The sequence below is a fragment of the Triplophysa rosa genome, linkage group LG24, assembly GCF_024868665.1.
Source record: "Triplophysa rosa linkage group LG24, Trosa_1v2, whole genome shotgun sequence".
NCBI classification, from domain to species: Eukaryota; Metazoa; Chordata; class Actinopteri; order Cypriniformes; family Nemacheilidae; genus Triplophysa; species Triplophysa rosa.
In genome coordinates, this window is record NC_079913.1 from 9626520 (window position 1) to 9643828 (window position 17309).

At 39.1% G+C, this 17309-nt stretch overlaps 4 protein-coding genes across 11 annotated transcripts in view; 1 reads left to right on the forward strand and 3 right to left on the reverse strand.

The window, feature by feature from the left end:
- On the reverse strand, positions 1 to 1428 carry sinup (siaz-interacting nuclear protein). 2 transcript variants are annotated; one of them, XM_057324636.1, is made up of 4 exons: positions 1358 to 1428; positions 564 to 680; positions 232 to 452; positions 1 to 154 (listed from the first exon to the last, which is right to left on the reverse strand). In XM_057324636.1, the coding sequence occupies exons 1-4, from the start codon at positions 1401 to 1403 to the stop codon at positions 65 to 67; spliced, it is 474 nt and encodes a 157-aa protein (XP_057180619.1). In that variant the 5' UTR covers positions 1404 to 1428; the 3' UTR covers positions 1 to 64. The 2 variants fall into 2 exon arrangements, with proteins under 2 accessions (XP_057180619.1, XP_057180618.1); XM_057324635.1 differs by having other exon boundaries at positions 22 to 452.
- Positions 726 to 17309, forward strand: part of ccdc146 (coiled-coil domain containing 146) — a 21403-nt gene continuing 4819 nt past the window's right edge. The window contains exons 1-19 of one of the 5 annotated variants that reach the window (XM_057324622.1): positions 726 to 1145; positions 1741 to 1905; positions 6910 to 6992; positions 7259 to 7468; positions 8261 to 8318; positions 8556 to 8732; positions 8817 to 8890; positions 8992 to 9219; positions 9315 to 9501; positions 10491 to 10583; positions 10684 to 10854; positions 10992 to 11080; positions 11191 to 11355; positions 11702 to 11926; positions 12013 to 12241; positions 13905 to 14024; positions 14364 to 14501; positions 15029 to 15271; positions 15387 to 15843. In XM_057324622.1, the coding sequence (XP_057180605.1) occupies positions 1744 to 1905; positions 6910 to 6992; positions 7259 to 7468; positions 8261 to 8318; positions 8556 to 8732; positions 8817 to 8890; positions 8992 to 9219; positions 9315 to 9501; positions 10491 to 10583; positions 10684 to 10854; positions 10992 to 11080; positions 11191 to 11355; positions 11702 to 11926; positions 12013 to 12241; positions 13905 to 14024; positions 14364 to 14501; positions 15029 to 15271; positions 15387 to 15587 (2853 nt within the window). In that variant the 5' untranslated portion in view covers positions 726 to 1145; positions 1741 to 1743 and the 3' untranslated portion in view covers positions 15588 to 15843. Of the gene's footprint in view, positions 1146 to 1740; positions 1906 to 6909; positions 6993 to 7258; positions 7469 to 8260; positions 8319 to 8373; positions 8480 to 8555; positions 8733 to 8816; positions 8891 to 8991; positions 9220 to 9314; positions 9502 to 10490; positions 10584 to 10683; positions 10855 to 10991; positions 11081 to 11190; positions 11356 to 11701; positions 11927 to 12012; positions 12242 to 13904; positions 14025 to 14363; positions 14502 to 15028; positions 15272 to 15386; positions 15844 to 17309 lie in introns of those variants that run through there. The other 4 variants (XM_057324623.1, XM_057324621.1, XM_057324625.1 and 1 more) reach the window with 4 other exon arrangements.
- Positions 1788 to 5004, reverse strand: fgl2a (fibrinogen-like 2a). The gene is made up of 2 exons (XM_057324631.1): positions 4304 to 5004; positions 1788 to 3550 (listed from the first exon to the last, which is right to left on the reverse strand). The coding sequence occupies exons 1-2, from the start codon at positions 4944 to 4946 to the stop codon at positions 2838 to 2840; spliced, it is 1356 nt and encodes a 451-aa protein (XP_057180614.1). The 5' UTR covers positions 4947 to 5004; the 3' UTR covers positions 1788 to 2837.
- The window catches only part of gsap (gamma-secretase activating protein), a 12735-nt gene continuing 11523 nt past the window's right edge, over positions 16098 to 17309 (reverse strand). Inside the window, exons 29-31 of one of the 3 annotated variants that reach the window (XM_057324627.1) lie at positions 17067 to 17168; positions 16685 to 16781; positions 16098 to 16597 (exon numbers count right to left, since the gene is read on the reverse strand). In XM_057324627.1, coding sequence (XP_057180610.1) covers positions 16497 to 16597; positions 16685 to 16781; positions 17067 to 17168 — 300 coding nt within the window. In that variant the 3' untranslated portion in view covers positions 16098 to 16496. The remainder of the gene's footprint in view (positions 16598 to 16684; positions 16782 to 17066; positions 17169 to 17309) is intronic. The other 2 variants (XM_057324626.1, XM_057324628.1) reach the window with 2 other exon arrangements.

The window sequence follows — 17309 nt, forward strand, 5'->3', positions numbered from 1 at the left end:
TGACAAAAGTTTATTTTACACAAACATTTAAAAATGACAAGACGACACAGAAATCTTTTGCATGTTATTTTGATTGTTCAGAGCTTGGGAAGTGTGTTGGAGGCTGAACAAGAGGTTTGTATCTTCTCACAGGATGAGCTTTAAATGTGACGCACTAAAAGATACATAATTTAAATACACTTCATGTGCAAAATGACAATGTCCTAAAAGATTAATAACCAAAATAGTCACCCATTGATCTTGCATCTGACGCATCTCTTGCAGTCTCATTTCACGCTGAACTCTCCGAGCAGCATCAAATTCATCGAAAGAAAAAGGCTTACACCGGGTAGCACGCCTCTGCCTTGTACGCACATGACCGTTTTCTCCTCTGTACCTTCCAAAGGTGGTCTCTTCAGATCTGATGCTAGAATGAGCAGGTGATGTTTCCAGAGTTCTATCATCTACAAAGCCTGGCACAGACATACAAAGGATTTGAATGAGAAGTTCTCATATGGTAAAATAAATGTGAACCATGTCATTGTGTCAGCATTACAGAAACACCCGTTTAAAAACCTCCTTACCAGGTTCATTACTGTCATTTTTTTGCATAGGGGAGATGACCGCCACAGCATATCGTCTCTTAGGTGAGAAGCATAGTGGCTCTCTGCGTCTAAATGCACTTATGGTGGTTTTCTGACCTGCAAACCATAAGGTGTAACGTTCAATATACATATATATAAATAACTAAATAATAACTAATGGCGAGTGTAAAACTGTTGCACAAATTTGGAATTTTCATATAGGCCTGCTGTAAAAGGTGTTTCAAAGTCATTGTTTATCGTTTTAGTGAAACAGATTTTGGCCATAGGCAAATTTAATACACATTCATGTCAAGTAGTCCGCATGTTGTGCGCAGTTACAACGCGTAAGATTTAATGTTTACTAACAAACAATTAAATAAATCATTTCCAATAATGTAACTGTTAATAAGAAAAATCACAACAATATGAACTCTGTGAGCGCGCACTAGCTCCTCCTGCAGGAGCCGTTTCTATGGCAATAGCTCCACGCGCGCGACACAACAATGAAACGCACAGATTTAACGGCTTTCACCGGAATAACGATTTAACAGCATAACAGGAACCAATTTAAGGTACAACACGGTAAGAGTGATTCGATATAAAAACGAGTATTTTAGTAAATAATAGTTGTAAAGACGTTTTGTATTATATAATTCTGAAGAAATATCTGTGAGGTAACGTTAACCTAAGAGCTTGAAAATTATGTTAGATTCCGTCGTCCTTTTTTCCGTCATCATGATATGAAATTTATTTACCTGGATATATAAATTATTACAACTACAATGGTTAACCACCTGAATTCGTTTGGGCAACTTCTGTTTCTGTAGCGTTGTGAGCCATAGCAAGCGTTGTCTGTCAATAAAGCTTAAAAACCAGCAAAAATTCATCCAGAACATTTTTTTTTATATAAGTTACACGAGTTTAATTAGCATGGCGAGGTTAATTGTGTACAGCTGTAGAAAGTCCGCACCAAATTTGCTCTACAGTCATGCGCAGTTGCGTTGTTTGTAGATCAGTGGAAGGGAACTGGAATTAACTAATATAAATATTATTTAGTTTGTTTAGTATAATGTAGAATGTATCACATAATAAAGGCAAAATTCAGAAGTTTTTATTCGGCTGTTTATAAGCAAAACAACTTTGAACCGTGCTTAAAAGTATGTGGTCATATATTTAGGTCATGAGTCAACCAGAGGGGCGGAGCCATTCTCTATCAGAGAATGAAGAGGAGGAATCTGATGAGAGGGCCACACCCCTTTCTGCAATTGCGCCAGAGGCTGATGGTCATTATAAACAACCCACTGTGATATCATCAAATCCAGCTTTACAGTGCCTGGACCAGGTAGATTTTTTGTTTGTGTGAAAGAATTTATTTAATTCATACAAAAGGTTAATGTACCTTTCCCACACATACAGATATTTAATAAAAATGCTCCAATATACAAACATTGTTTAAACAAAATAAAGTTTTGAAAAATTTTCAATTTAATAAGGAGAAAGTGCAATTTTTTTATTTGCCTATGCTTATTCTCAGTAAAATGCAGTAAATGTAGTAAAATCTTAAGAGCCCGTTCTTTCAAAAATAAATACTGTACATTTCTTACTTGAACCTCACATCTACAACTTTATATATCTGCACACAGGCTATTGTGTAATAAAACAGTTGAACACAAGAGGGCAGTAGCACACACACAAAGAAATAGCTCACGCAGTTTCTCACTTAAAGAGATACATCACCCTAAAATTCTGTCAGAATTTACTCTCCTTCAAGTTGTTCCAAATGTGTATATATGTGTATTTCTTTATTCTGATTAACACAGAGAAAGATATGTGGAATAATGCTTATAACCAAACAGATCTCAACACCCATTGACTCCCATAGTTGGAAAAATAACTGTTGAACACAAAATAAGACATTTTGAAGAATGTAGGACAGCAAACAGTTCTGGGGCACTTTTGACTACCATTGTCACTTTTCCTACTATGGGAGTCAATGGGTGTTGAGATCTGTTTGGTTATAAGCATTATTCCAAATATCTTTCTCTGTGTTTATCAGAACAAAGAAATGTATACACATTTTGAACAACTCGAATGTGAGTAAATGATGACAGAATTTTCATTTTTGGGTGAAGTATCACTTTAAGTTTTCAGAGAAATGCAATGGTACTACATCTTGACCAAATAAGTATCCAAAACGGTAGCTACAAATATAATAGCAAATTTTTGGAGAGTCCATAACGGCACCAGAAATACTTGTTTTGTAAATGAGTCAGTTTAGGGCGCATAATTCTTCGGCCGTATCATCATTTTGACTCTTTTAAAGGCTTGTCTGTAGTTTGTTGGATAGTACTCGCTGGTCAGGTTGTGCCACGTGCCCCAGAAGATTCCATCCCTTTTCCCTTTATACTTGGTTTTGTAGTATTTTCCATTGAGATTTGCTGACATGCAGGCATCAAACCACCAACCCGATCCGTAATATGCCCCACAATTCCCTGAAGGGTACATGTCATTGTCTCTATCGGGTGTTGTGAAGAACTTCTGGTCGTGGTTGAAGTGTTTGCTAAACTGCAGAGCGTTCCCAGCAGTCCCAGAGTAACCGCTCAAAGACAGCCGATAATGGAGGAACTCATTTGACACATAGAACTGATCGTACTTGGCATACCCACGTGTGCCATCAAAATCCTCAAGCTCAATACGCAGGACCATGTCCTTGGCCTTGGTGAGCAGGTGGATTTTATCATTGCCCAGCCACAAATCTGCATTCAGGTCACCAAAGCCATTTTTGTAATCGATCCAGGTGCGGTTGAAGCTCACGCTGCCATTGATGCGGTGCTGTATAACAGTCCAACCACCTCCAAATGACTCCATGTCGCAGTACACAGGAAAGCTCCCGTTCCTGGGGTCAGGGGTCACATTGTACACCCCGTTTGTTCTTTGTCGCAGCATGCTGATGTCAGAGCAGTCTCTGAGAGTGAATTTTTTCATGTCTGTAGAGAGGGGATATCAAAATGAACAGTTTGAACACACAGTCTAATACTGCAACCCAGTATCACGCCAAAGGAAATATGTTGGAAATATAGTTAATGGGTTTGTGCGGGGGTAACTTGTGTTTTTGTTTCAGTATATTCCTATATATATATATATATAGGAATATTTATACAGTATATATGATATAAAAATACTTTTAATATATTTTATTGATTTGACAAAAATGATTTCATCATCATGTGATTTTCGGCGTACATGGCTCGCACAGCAGGTTTGTATTTCTGAAATGTTAACATTTTGCATTCCACATCTGAATTCGTTTTCAATGTAGTTCTTAAATAAAACTCTTCTAGTTGAGTTTACCAGCCTCTCTTTGGCAGACGACCTATTATTAGACAAAAGAAACCTTTATTCATTAGCCTCTGTTGTAAGAGACAGGCTGCTTGACTTAAAAGCATTCCTTGAGGCTCTTGTTTGTAAATGGTCTAAACAGTTCTCTGGTTTACCTCTGTTCTGAATTAGTTCAAAGTTCAGTTAGATATTAGGCAAACATTTTAAATATCAATATGTGTTATCTAAACATTTCATTATATTTATATATTATAAACTATTATACTGTATATAATTTAATGCAAGAACATATATCTCCATATTCTGTTCATCAAATTATTTTGTTACACAATTCACTGTAAAAAACTGTAACTTCTTTCTAGATGAAATTATGTAAGATTATTGCATAAATCAGTACTTACTTTGGAATTCATAGAGTTCTTGATCTGGGCACTGCGAAGTGCAAGTTCTGCTGATTTTGTTGACCATCCCCGTGATGTTTTCAACCTTCCTGTCCACTATTTCTTCAACGTTGTCCAAGTTAAGGAGGTTAAGCTCCTCCAGCCGACCTTGAAGAGAGTTTATCTGCACACGTGCGTTCTTCAGGCTGTTAGACATGCGGTTCATTTTCACCCGCATGTCCTGCACAATATCATTATTGCTCACATTCCCATTATTGTAGACTCTCGTGCCGATGTCCCTTCTGCTCTCAGCGCTGCCAGCCGGAAGGTCTCCACTGTCTTTCTGGACATCCACCTGCTGCGAGCTGCATTCCTGGCAGGAGATCTTCATCCTGTTTACGGTCTCCTTTAAACTTTGAAGCTCCTTCATGGTCTTTTCTAGTAGTCTGAATTGTTTGGGAAGCTGGATGGTCAGAGGCGGCAGAGTGAGCTGGTACGGGCACTCAGCCTCATCGTCACATTGCCCAGCTGGCTTCAGTCTCACCTGGGAGCAGCTGGAAGCTCCAGACGCCTTGTCCAGAACCCCAGAAGGGCCACTGCCAGTGCCCTCTAGACCCTGTCTGATGGCTATCAGCAGTGAACAGCACACGTACACTAGTTTCATAGTCTCAGATGCAGAGAGGATCCAATGTAAGAGAGAAAAAGAAGAGAACTGCCAGAAAGTGCAGAAACTTTGCCATTAATACAAGAGTAGAGAGAGGGAGAGAGAGGGGAATGTGGGTGGGACAGCAGTGCGTTGCATAATTGGGTGTTTCTTTAATTTGGCTTTGTGGACTTTGAGAGAATAAACTCTCTTTTCACATTCTCACTAGATATATTTATTTTGTCAGCTAACAATATTCAGCAATGTGTATTTATGCAGTACAGGTTAATTCAGTCTCTTTTGTCATTTTTCTAAACCTTTACACTGGATCTGGCATTTTAGTGTATGTGTCCTAAAGTTATCTTATATTACAGTTCACTTATATCTATATATTATCACAATATGTACTGTATCTTATATATTATCATATTTTTATTATAACCAAATTTTAGCTTGATTGGAAATGAAACACAAAAGAAATGTTCTGTTCTACATACATATTGTATGTAGATTACATACAATATTACACCTTTACTGTACATATTAGGTACTTTTGGTAACCACGTAAACTAAATGAACTGTAAAATGATTCATTCATTGTGATTGAAATGACACCACAACTTATTTTTTGTTTTAAAAAAAAGTTGTCACAACTCTTTATGTTTTATACAGTATTATTGTACTTTGTAAAAAATCGGCGTGTTTCAGAGAGGCGGGGCAAAGAGGAGATACAAACATGCACGGTATGTGGAAAATGCACATTTTTTTAACCTTAAATCGTGTAGACATTGCATTACATCTAAAATAAACAATAATATTCGTTTTAGCCGTGTCATATGACCCCTTTAATAATTGGCGAGTAAGAATTGGTGAGTAACCAAAACCTCCCAAGATGCCAATCAGTCCTGTAAAAGCACTTGCTGTTTTTCATCAAGTCAAAATTGCATTGCTCACATGCTCATATTTTGCATCATACATTCATGTGGATGCTGAGGAATTCTGCAAAACATTGTTTGTCAATATCCTTTTATTGCTGCCATGTGTTTGCACCGTGTATTTTCTTATGTGTTTTTACTGGCTTATTATTAAGTGTTGTCTCAAAGCTGTATTTTACTGGCTATGATACAAACAAGCTTTGTTTTAGTACAGAAACTGCAGTTTTTAACCTTATGCAGATGTTTTCACAAGTCTGCCAGAAATAGCTTTGCAATTTATTCTTGTGTTTCTTGTTCTGTGGACATTTTGTTTTGAATTGGTGCTGTGAGGTAATGCAAATTTTCTGCAGAAATGAAAATCAGTCTTAAATATTCTGCAAATTCTTTTGTTTTTCTTACTATATCAGCACATTGAAATGTTATTCAAAGAGCTCATGATGCGGTCCAGTGTTTCACTTCAAAGCTGTTCTTCCACATGCATGCCTTATGATTTCTTATCAACTTTACTGTAACCAACTGTAGATTCATGCCTTTGGCTCAGTGGAGGAAGTCTCAAAATATAATGCAATAAATTATAAACAGATAACACACAAGCTGCTCCACAAGATAGGTGTCCAGCTGGTGCTACTTGTATTTTAAAGATAGCTCAGTAAATATAATTAGAGTTTTAGTTTCCACTCATGAGCCATAATCAGGAAATACGTAATGCTGTTTGTGCCAGATAAGTTCAAGAAAATTGTATTCATTTATTTTGTCGCCACAATAAATCAGGAATTCGCACATGTTCATTCCCTTGGTCACAATAATCAGTGCTTTAATGCTTATCTGGAAGAATGTTCTTCAGTTGTCGGATAAAAGGTACTCAAAGCTTAGAGCATTCTATGCTGGAGTTCAAAAGCAAACTGATGTGTGACACACCTGGATCTGCTCTTACACACCTGAAATACATTCAGGCAAATTCATGAACCCATTTAGCTTTCAAATGCATTAAGGCCAATGTTCTTTTGTCTGTTTATAAGCGATGTGTTCTTTTTCATCTTTGTTTTCAGCTTTTCTCAGAGGGAAAGATCAGTGGAGCAAAGGTGGCTCATCTTAGGGCCAGCTTCAACCTCTTACATCAAGCTCTGAAAAGGTAAGATTGAGATCATGATGTATCATTATCACACCTTCACCACATGTCTATCTCACAGACCAATTTAATAGAAATATGCCTAATAAATAACTAAAGCCGCTAACGTTAGTTATTGCACAAATATTTCATGTCCAGTTTAGTCACCCAGGGACCAGAAAAGCCACTCTTTTGATTTTGTTAGTCAAAAGTCTTTTTTTTCAGAACATGTATTAATGGAGTCCAGTCTTACAGTATGTATTAGATAAGTCTTTAAAGGGTGTATTCAGTTCTCAGGAGTCAGAAATGCAGTTGCTGCAGGAGGCAAAGGCCTTCCGCACTAAGCTGGAGGAGCAGAACCAGGAGCTGGAGAAAGCAGAGCTGTTTCCTGAAGGACAGGACACAGAGGTCAGCGGCCTGAAACAGAAGCTTCTGCAGTCCTACAATGAGCTGAAAGAGTATGAGGAGAGAGATTACCACATGCAGTTCCAGCTTGAGTGGTAAGATGACACTGAATGACCTTCAATTACATTTTAAAGAGCACGAAGCGTGAATTACACAAAGATCAATGCTATGAGGAGGTTGAAAACCGTCTTTGGTGTATTCAGTCCAATTTTGCAGACCAAAAGGTTCAACTCTAGCTCTGTTCCTCCTAACACTCACTTCCTTGTGTCCGAAAGGTCTTTCTCCAAAATGTTCGAAAAACAGCACTGCACGCTGAGTCACGGCCCACACTGCTGCCAGAAAGCATTTGTTGACCTTTTGCTAAGCTACTGGTGCAACAAAATGATGTGAATAATTTTAAGGAAAAAAGCAAAAGCTACTTCATCAGATATTTTTAGGCGCAAGGGAGGCAACGTATTCAGCCATGATTCATTACATTATAACATAACATGTAAAAGTTTACAATTTCTAGTAAAGAATGTATTTTATTAGATATAGTTTGTAAATCCAAATGTGATCGGGTAAGCATTGATACTGCATGAAGGAGCAGGCATATTACAGCCAGATGTAGTTTCTGTTTTGTCCTCAATAGATCCTTCATCTTCAGCCAACTTACGTAAAGGAATTCACCTTGAAGCACTTCCTCACTGTAGTAGAGTTCACACTGACAGCCGTACTAACACCGATCTAGAGTAGTTGTATCTATGGAAACAAGTTATTGCTATAGGCACATTGTAAAACATTTTTAATAATTAACCACAGCACTAATATTTAAACATCCTGATCACATCCTGATTTCTTTAAAACGGATGAATTTTGTTTCACAGAATTGTACTTCTCCTTTTCAGTCTTAAAGAAGAGAAGCTTTATCTTCAGAAAGAGTACCAAAACCAGCCTAAACCAGCTGTGAGTATTGGCTGGGATTATGTCGCTTCTGCATTAACACATCACTGGTTTTTCCGCATCGTGATGTTTCACCTTAGGGGGGTGGGGTATTTAAAAACAGCAAACCCAAACTAAAAATAGTCACAGTTTGGAAAATGTAACATTACAGCGCTCTTCATTCAGTAGGTTGAATATCTGTTTGTGTGTTTTCGGTCAAATGTATGTACTGTATTTATGTTTGTGTGTGAAAACCCTCAGGAGCTGGAAAGGAGGTACATGACTCTGAAGGAGAGCTGTGAGGACATGAGAAAAGAGACCGTCCAACTGAGACAGGAAGTGAAGACTTTAGCTGAAAATGTGGAGACACAACAGAAACACACAGATAAAGAACGTTGTGAGCTCGATGAGTTTAAAAACCTTGTTGAGATCAGCGAGGTGAGCAAAACATTTCAATCACTGAGCATCTGTCCAGAGCGTGATGCTGCGTAAATGTCTTACGTTGCACTTTTGTTTTACCAGGCTGAGCTGGCTCAGGTGTGCCTCATACCTGTTCAGCTGCGAAAGGAGGTCAACAGGGTTGCCCACAGGAAATCGTATGTACTAGAGGCTTGACTTCATCAAAATAACACTGGTGATATTGGAAAGCGAGTGCATATTAATTTTACTGTGTAAAAAGTCTTTCTGTGTGCCATAGGGAGGTAGACAACCAGGTGGCTGTGATGGACAAACAACGTTTGAAGCACATGGAGCACCAACAGATGACAGTGGAGAAGTGCGAGAAGGTGAAGGAGGCCCAAAGGGAAGTTCTTAGAGAATTGGATGGCTATAAAGCTCAGCTAATGGCCGCGCAGAGTAAACAAGAGAGACTTCTTAAGGAGCTGCAGATGACCAAGGAAAAAGAGGCCATCTTCATGGATCAAAGGTCAAATGGACACACTCAAAAAGAGCAAAATATTTTGTGTGAATATAATGATTATAAGTGATGCTGTGATTGTTAGAAATGGTTTTGGATTACAGGGGTCTACTGGAAATTAACATGGAGCAGATTGTGGCCGACTGCAAGTCTCTGCGTGATAAACAGGCCCGAGACACGAGACTGAAAGACAGACTCGTTCGAGTCCTGAAGAGAAATGAACTGCAGTTGATACAGGCCAGCGATGCTCTCATTCACACTCAACAGCAGCATGCCAGGACCCAGGCTCAGGTTACTCATAACATTCCTGAAACATAGATTCTTAAATCCAAATCTAGAATCTGTACTGTTACACCGTGTCTACACCGGACGCAGCGCAATGTGACAATAGAACGCATTAGAACCCATTATAATTAAAAAATTGTCCACATTGGATGCGGCGGGACGCAACAATCCCATTAGAACAAGCCGTGTATCGTGTCGCGCCGGACACGCCCGGTGTAGACACGGTGTTATGCTTTGGACATAATGAGTAGTACCTCAGATATTACGGCTTGTTGAGCAGAAGTGTTAATACTATAAAACCTTTTCTTAGTAGGACAGTTTTTAGAAGGGATGTCTAGGGACCAGAATATCAAATACATTTTGGGTGGATTTATGTAATTACGTCTAGTAGCGTCTGCCAGCCAACTACCCAGAAAACACTTGCAATCCCTAGCAATGTTCTAAGAAACATCCAAAACACGAAAGCAACCACATAAGAACTCCATAGCAACCAACCAGTACACCCAAGCATTGTGGAATGACTGTTGCTCACAATATCTTTAGAATTTTACCCAATCCAAAGAGATTTGTCTTTTTTGTAATGCATAATGTTAAATGTTTTTAGGAACCAAATGAAGCCACGCTGAGCGAATTACTCAGAATTATTCAGCATGACATCTCAGAATTGCAGTGCAAGCAATTTCTCTCTCACGCTAGGCATGGATAACAGGAACTGAGATTTTTTTATTAGTAATTATATTATATAGTACTGTATATCATATAGTAACTAATTACATTATAAATTTAATTTTTGTTTTAAATCATTTTAAGAACCATGTTTTTTATTTTAGGACCTTTTAGCAGGCTTCTTAAAAATTGCTTAATATAATAAATTTGTCCTACGGCACTACGGCTTACTGCAATCCTTTTGGCAGTTTATAAATGTTTAGTTTCCCATGTCACACTTAGAATTTTTTCATGTTAGCATTTTAGAACATTTATTTTCTTTTGTGCAGAGGGATGAAGTCCCAGATGGTGATTGCTTCTTGCAGAAAAGAAGAGATCTTGAAAAAGAAGTCGAGGACCTAAAACGCAGTTTGATTATCAAGGTTTACATTTACAGGCCATTGACATTAAGTTTACTTAATGTTTTAACACCTTTTGCAAGATTGAAAATAAGCATGTGTCTGTGCATGTGTGTGGGAGTAGCAGTCGATGGCAGGGTTGAAGGTCCAGCAAGTTGAAGAGTATTTGGAGCAAGAGCAAGCTCTCATAGGAGAGTCTCATCGCCGCAGAGACGAGCTGCATCACCTCCATCGTCTCATACTCATCAAAGCAGACGAGAGAGAGCACAAGAGCCGAGAACTCCTCAAAGCACAGGTAAAGACTTTTATTTACAGTTTCCCACAAAACTGCATTACTGTGATTGACCTATTATGTTGTTGTTTTGATCTCAAGAAAGAAAAGGACTGACCGATTTGCATGTTGCTTTCTGATGGTTGTCAATGTCATTACAGCTAAAATATAAGCGATCCAAGCAGGATCTACAGGGAAAAGGTCTGGTTCTTCAAGAACACAAGAAACTTAGCCAAGAGACCAAGTCAAGGTACACATTGGTGAACTTTATAAAAAATAACCGCCTTTTAATTTTATTGTGTACTTTTATAAAATTCATTTGGTTTGTTAGTCTGTAATCTGCTCAGTTTCTATCACCAGGCTGAATGTATTTGCTAAACTTTATGAAGTCACCAAAGGAGAGCGAAACAAATATATGAGCCTGATCCAAATCTCAAACCAGAACCTTGAAGAAGTAAAAGAGAAGCTGATTAAACTAGAGGAAGACCTGCAGATTATGCAGCCGATTGCTATGAACAAGGACAAGTAAGTTAAGCTCATATGATACTTATTAAACGCTGACATTATATAAGAACAGATTCAAAAGATGTCTTACACTTGGATATATCCTGTAAGTATTTCTACGCAAAACAGATATAAATTCAATCTACTATTCTCGCCGTATACATTTTCATGATGATGCTAATGCTAAGCATTGCTATTAAAAGTTTGAGAAAGTTTCTGTTGTATGCCCATATGGCAGTTACTGTTTTAATTTCCTGGTTGATCCACCAATGTGTCTCATCCATGATGACGCTCCCATATGGATTGTGTTGCTCTCAAACTTGTTCAAATATACCTTTGTAGAATTGTTGCAATGTTTATGCTTCAGGATACTTCAGAAGTTCCGTCTGCAACACTCTCAATGCTACAAGCTCAGAGACCATATGAAGAACGTGATCTCCAGGATCTCCCAGGTTCTGCAGGAAATGCACCAGAAACGAGAGGAGCAGAAGCTGAATCTCAGAAAACTTGTGCTCACAATCACCACACAGGAGCAAAACCTGTTGCATCTGCGAAAGAGCTACGAGGCTGCAATGCAGGGTCGCAACGAACGGTGAGAGAAGGAACGGGGATAGTAGATCACTCGGGAGAATTCTGGGTATTGCATGTGCACTGTTACCGCTGTGTTTGTGCTGGCAGGGGTGTGCAGCTTGTGGAAAGAGAACAGGAGCTGTGTGTTTTTTACGAGAGGCTAAATAAGCTGAATGGTGCCATGCAAGAAGACAACAAGAAGATCCAGGTCATGGAGGATGAGATCAAAAAGCTGAAGATTCTCCAGAAAGAGCAGGACAGACAGATCAACCTGCAGAGACAACAGCTGTCCTGCATTCGGGCCCTGCAGGAGGAGAGCACTCTATTACAGATACAGGTAACAATTCCAGTACACTAGCATGACACAAACACAACACAAGCATACAGAAATGGAATTATAGCAAATATATAGTGAGCAAAATGTTAAATCAAGTCAAAAGTACTGCAAATTTAGGACATCTGTCCTGGTTTTTGGTACAGAACACATTTCAGGCCTTTACATCAAAAGCTTTCAGAAGATAAATTTAGTCAAGTGTGTCCAAACCTTGACTTTAAATAATCTTATTCTCTAAAATGTTACGCTTTTAAACCGTATAACTGGCATAATCGTTTAAAGACATTAAATACCATTTGAAACCCATGTGGAACTTTCATCTTATAACTATACAATCAATACCATGATGATTGCATATGTAAACAATTTTCAATGGGTCTGCATGTCATACACTATATAATGGAATAAAAAGTAAATAAAGGTCACATTGTTTAAAATATTTGTTGCTTTTTAGGGTGGTACGCATACTCACAGATGTAACCTTTTAGCATTATCAGTTCCTTCTAAAAGATAAAGGTAAAATAAACTCTGTCTGCTCTGATAGTTTTATACTCTCCAATGTTTAATCAACAGAGTCCCTTTATATCAACATCAGCTGCATTAGAGCAGATAAAATAAACACTTAAATGTTAGATCGTGTTACTGGTTCAAGACTCTGCTGTAGTGCGTGGTGTGTAGATGGATGACGTGTCATCAACGTCCTGAAGACATATTTTTTCCAGATCATTTGCACCTGCAGAAAACAGTGTAGGCATTTTTGTGTGTGAAGCCACACAAAAATGTGCTGTCTACTTTTTCCGAGACCTTTCTGGGTGTCACTGGACATTCTGTACCAACGCTTAAGATGCTTGGCAAGCCAAGAGAACCAACCCACTGTGCATGGAATGTCAGGACCGCCAAGCAAAAACAAAGGATTAGGAGTGAGACCCCAAACACTGTTCACCGTCCCACCTTTCATTACTGTAATTTATAAGAATGCTTGAGAAGGCCTCCATTCATTGACTCGCAGAGACCTAAAGAATGACCTTTTTCTCCAACTCTTGGCACATCACGCTCATGCGTTTGACTGTGTGGGTTTATGTAGCCCTGCTGGTTCACGTGTCGTTCGCTTTGGTTTAGTCTCAAACGACTATCCACTTAAACATTAAGCTCGGCGTAGATTCTTGACTTTTATAGTTCACTCAGCCTTGCTTTACAACCATGAGTTGAGAAAATCATTAAGAATCGCTGTCTTCTGTTTTAATCCAAATTCACATACATGCTTCCTGGGGTCAGCAAGTGCGCTCAAGTTGGCTGTGCTTGATCTCTCTGTTGTGATACTGTCGCTGGAAGCCCTGCTGTAAATTCTTACTGTGACTGAGGAACACAGTGACATATCTGCAACCGTATGACACCATATAACTAACCAAATCATTCACAGATGGAACACAAACTCGCACACATGGATAGTTCTGCACTTAATATCTGCCTTAATGAATGCAGTGCACATGGTATATGTACTCTGGGGTGGCCACATACATACAGAGGATCTCTGTAAAGAAGTATATATATATTATATATATATATATATATAAGGCAGATAAAGCAGGAAAATGTACTGTACGCTGTCTTTGTAATCGTCACTTCCTGCAATCCTGATGGACTGGCTGTTTTCTCTGTGCCATAGCTGTCTGAGAGCCAAGACAAAGTGAAGGAGCTAGACAAAGCTGTAGGGGATGTCAACAGAGCACAAGAGCTGAGTGGAGAAGATCCATCACCCGAGGACCTCCTCAAGAAGATCGAAGAGGTATGTCTGAAAAATCTCACTCTGTAAAATACAATTAGCCAAAATAATGTTTTGAAAGGGCATGATTTTTTTACTTGTACATATTTACATACATACATAGCTTTACACTCTCTATATCTTTATCTTATGTTTATTGTATTGTATTTCTTAATTTTTATACCCATAGGCCCTTATTTAAATCATTGTGTACTGTATTCTATTGTGTTATGGTCTCTGTGTACTGTTGTTGCTGTTTCTGTGTTCTGGATGCTCATGTCACCAAAACAAATTCCTTGTATGTGCAAACATACTTGGCAATAAAGCTCTTTCTGATTCTGATGTACATGTGTCTGTGTTTAGTTAGAAGTTCAGCTGACAGAGAAAGAAGCTCAGCTCTTGGAAATGGAACTGGTGTACGAGCAGGTCAACCACCTGTCCCAGCGGATCAGAACCAAAGCAGAGAATGGTAAAGAAGATTCACTTCATCTGGCTAAAAAAGTAAGTCTGCATACTTCACAGAAAGGTTTAGATAAACATAATCCCATTTTAGCCCAGTTTCAACACACAGCTATTTTTGCCACTAATTCCCCGGTGTTTTGCACATTACATAACTATGTGATATTGCTTATTTTTAAATTATTCAATCATTGAAATATTTTTTAAATGAACCTTTGATCTTAAAACAAAAAGTATTGCCAACTTGATGGACTCTATCCAGAACATGATTGTTTTGTTATGAATCATCTTTAGTATTATCTTTAGCACCTAACAGCTTTACATAATATACCATGCGAGTTAAAACTAAGCCACAATAACACATATTTTATAAAACTAGATCCCCTATGTTTAAAGTTACTATACATAAGCTGATACAAAGACCACTTTTACACTTCATGCTGCTCACATTATTAAACAATAACACGATTTTTTGCTCTCTGACCCTCTCTAAGCCTCTAAACTGAAGTGTTTATTGCTGTAAACACATAGTCATCAGGTGCATTTACAGTAAAGCATGTGTGTTTCAGGTGAACGAACTACAGGCTCAGATCAGGGAGCGCACTCATAAAATGATGGCCGTGGTGGCGGAGCTGTCCATGTGGCAGGTGGAGTCTATGACCCTTCAGCAGGAGATAAAGGAAAAGGAAACACATCTGGACTCGTGTCAGATGCGTCTAGAGCAGGGCCTGCCCCCCTCAGACGCCATAGAGCAGGAGTGGCTGCGATGTCTCAGAGATCAGCACACACGCCAGGCTAACGCTGAGAGAAAAGCAAGTGTCAGCCTCTGAATATCATAAAATGCACTTAGTACTACAACGTAACATTAGTGCTATTAACGCCTTTGCTTGTGCTATACCGATATTCTCCTTTGTTTCTGTCTGTTAGCTGGCTGAAGAAGATGAGTGGAAGCAGCTTCCAAGCGGTGTTTATACCACGGCTGAGCTTCGACCCAACGCTTACATCCCCACTGACGATCCTTTACCTGTGCCCAAACACTACGGAGCCCTAGCCCCCTTCAAACCCGCCGAGCCTGGTGCCAACATTCGCCACATCCGCAAACCGAAACCCAAACCTATCGAGATTTAGAGGAAGTCCCTCCTGCAAACCTGCTGAGAGTGAGTCCCTCCATCACCACCAGATTGATGACCCACATTTGAAATAAAAATGCCACATGTGCTCCTATTCCTGAGGAATCTTGTTCATTTCCTCAGGACTAGCGACGTTAACGCTAGACTTGTTTGCCGTATGGGTCTAATTTCCTCGCTGAGCTCATGTCCAGCAGCTCTGTGGATCTCCTGCTGTTAGCATGCTGGGAATTCAGTAACGGTGGGGAGAGAACTTGTATAGCTAAAAAGCATAAAGAGAATGAATTACACAGCCTAATACCACGGTAAACATTTCTTAAGAGATTTCCATACAGGCACATGCAGTAGTTTAAAGTGCTTTCCAGAAAACTAGCTAATAACTACCTGACATGGTTGCAAAGTGAATGATGTGCCTCGCAGGCTCACTGCCAAATTGTTAACATACAGCGATGGCAATCTACATAATCTTAAGAGAAACTGTTATCGACCATTCTCATTACAGTTTACAAAAATAGCATTAAGATTTTTTATTTCTTGTTAATATAGTACAATATATACAGATTTGCCCAGTTCGACCCCCCCCCAAAAAAAACATCTGGTGTAAAATCCATCTTGTTGATGCTCGTCCATGGAATGGCATCTGTGATCATAATCATAATTAAACCCATATGCACTGGCATATCTAACATGAGAGTACGTATGCGTCCATCTGGGTGCAAAATGTGAGGATTTCAAAGAGAAGACCATCAGCTAGGAATAATATTTGGTCAACAAGCTGACCTTGGGCTTTAGTGTTTACAGTAGTACAATGTCCCTGAGATTAAATATTTAAGACATTATAACAGTCTAATTGTTTCCCTTTTCTTATATATTATTATAACATTTTTGTTTGCTTTGTGCCGAGCTGTTTTTATTTCACTTCGAAGCCAAGCTTGATCAGTGTCTGCTTCAAGGCCGTCTCTTCCACAAACCTGGCGTCCACATTCTCCTCTTCTTCAAAAGGGTTCAGCGCTAGAACACAACAAACACAATAACATTACAGTAAATACATCATTTATTGCTCCAGAACACATTCCACGCTTAATTCGATCGGCGGACCTTGTTCCTCTCTGTCCGCAAGAATTTTGGCGAGGTAGTTCAGAGGCAGAAACTCAGGATGGAAGCACGTCTTGCCATGGTCCAGCGATATAGAGTCCTAAAAACAACCACACGCTGAGCTGGTAAACATGGAAGCATGCGAGTTGCTCTGATCTTAAAGCCAAGAGTATTATTCAGATTCCTCTAAAGAATCACAGTGGTCGATACTTTGTTGAAGGCAAATGAAACGTCTGAACAGCAGCTGTAATATGTCATTAAGCGTCTAGTGTAATAATCGCTGTCTCATTTGAGTATTAGTTTCAGATGTTTGGCAGGCTTTCAAACTTGTTTCACACTGCTGTGTTTTTCTAAAGCAAGACAGAAGACGCCCCCTCATATTTACCCTGTTCTCTGGATACTTTTCCAGTAGCGTTCTGACGTATTCTCTGGAGATGCACGCGGAGGTGATGGGGTGATCCCACTGCTGTCTCACTTTCTCCATACACTAAAAGCATCACAGCAATCTTCATTAACGCTTGGAAATGCATAATCCAAATGTCTCCAATACAAGGAGTGTGATCGGATGACTGCTTTGCTATGGAGACCAGCTAAACTATTTAGCAAGGGGGTAACTGTATTTTTTGTC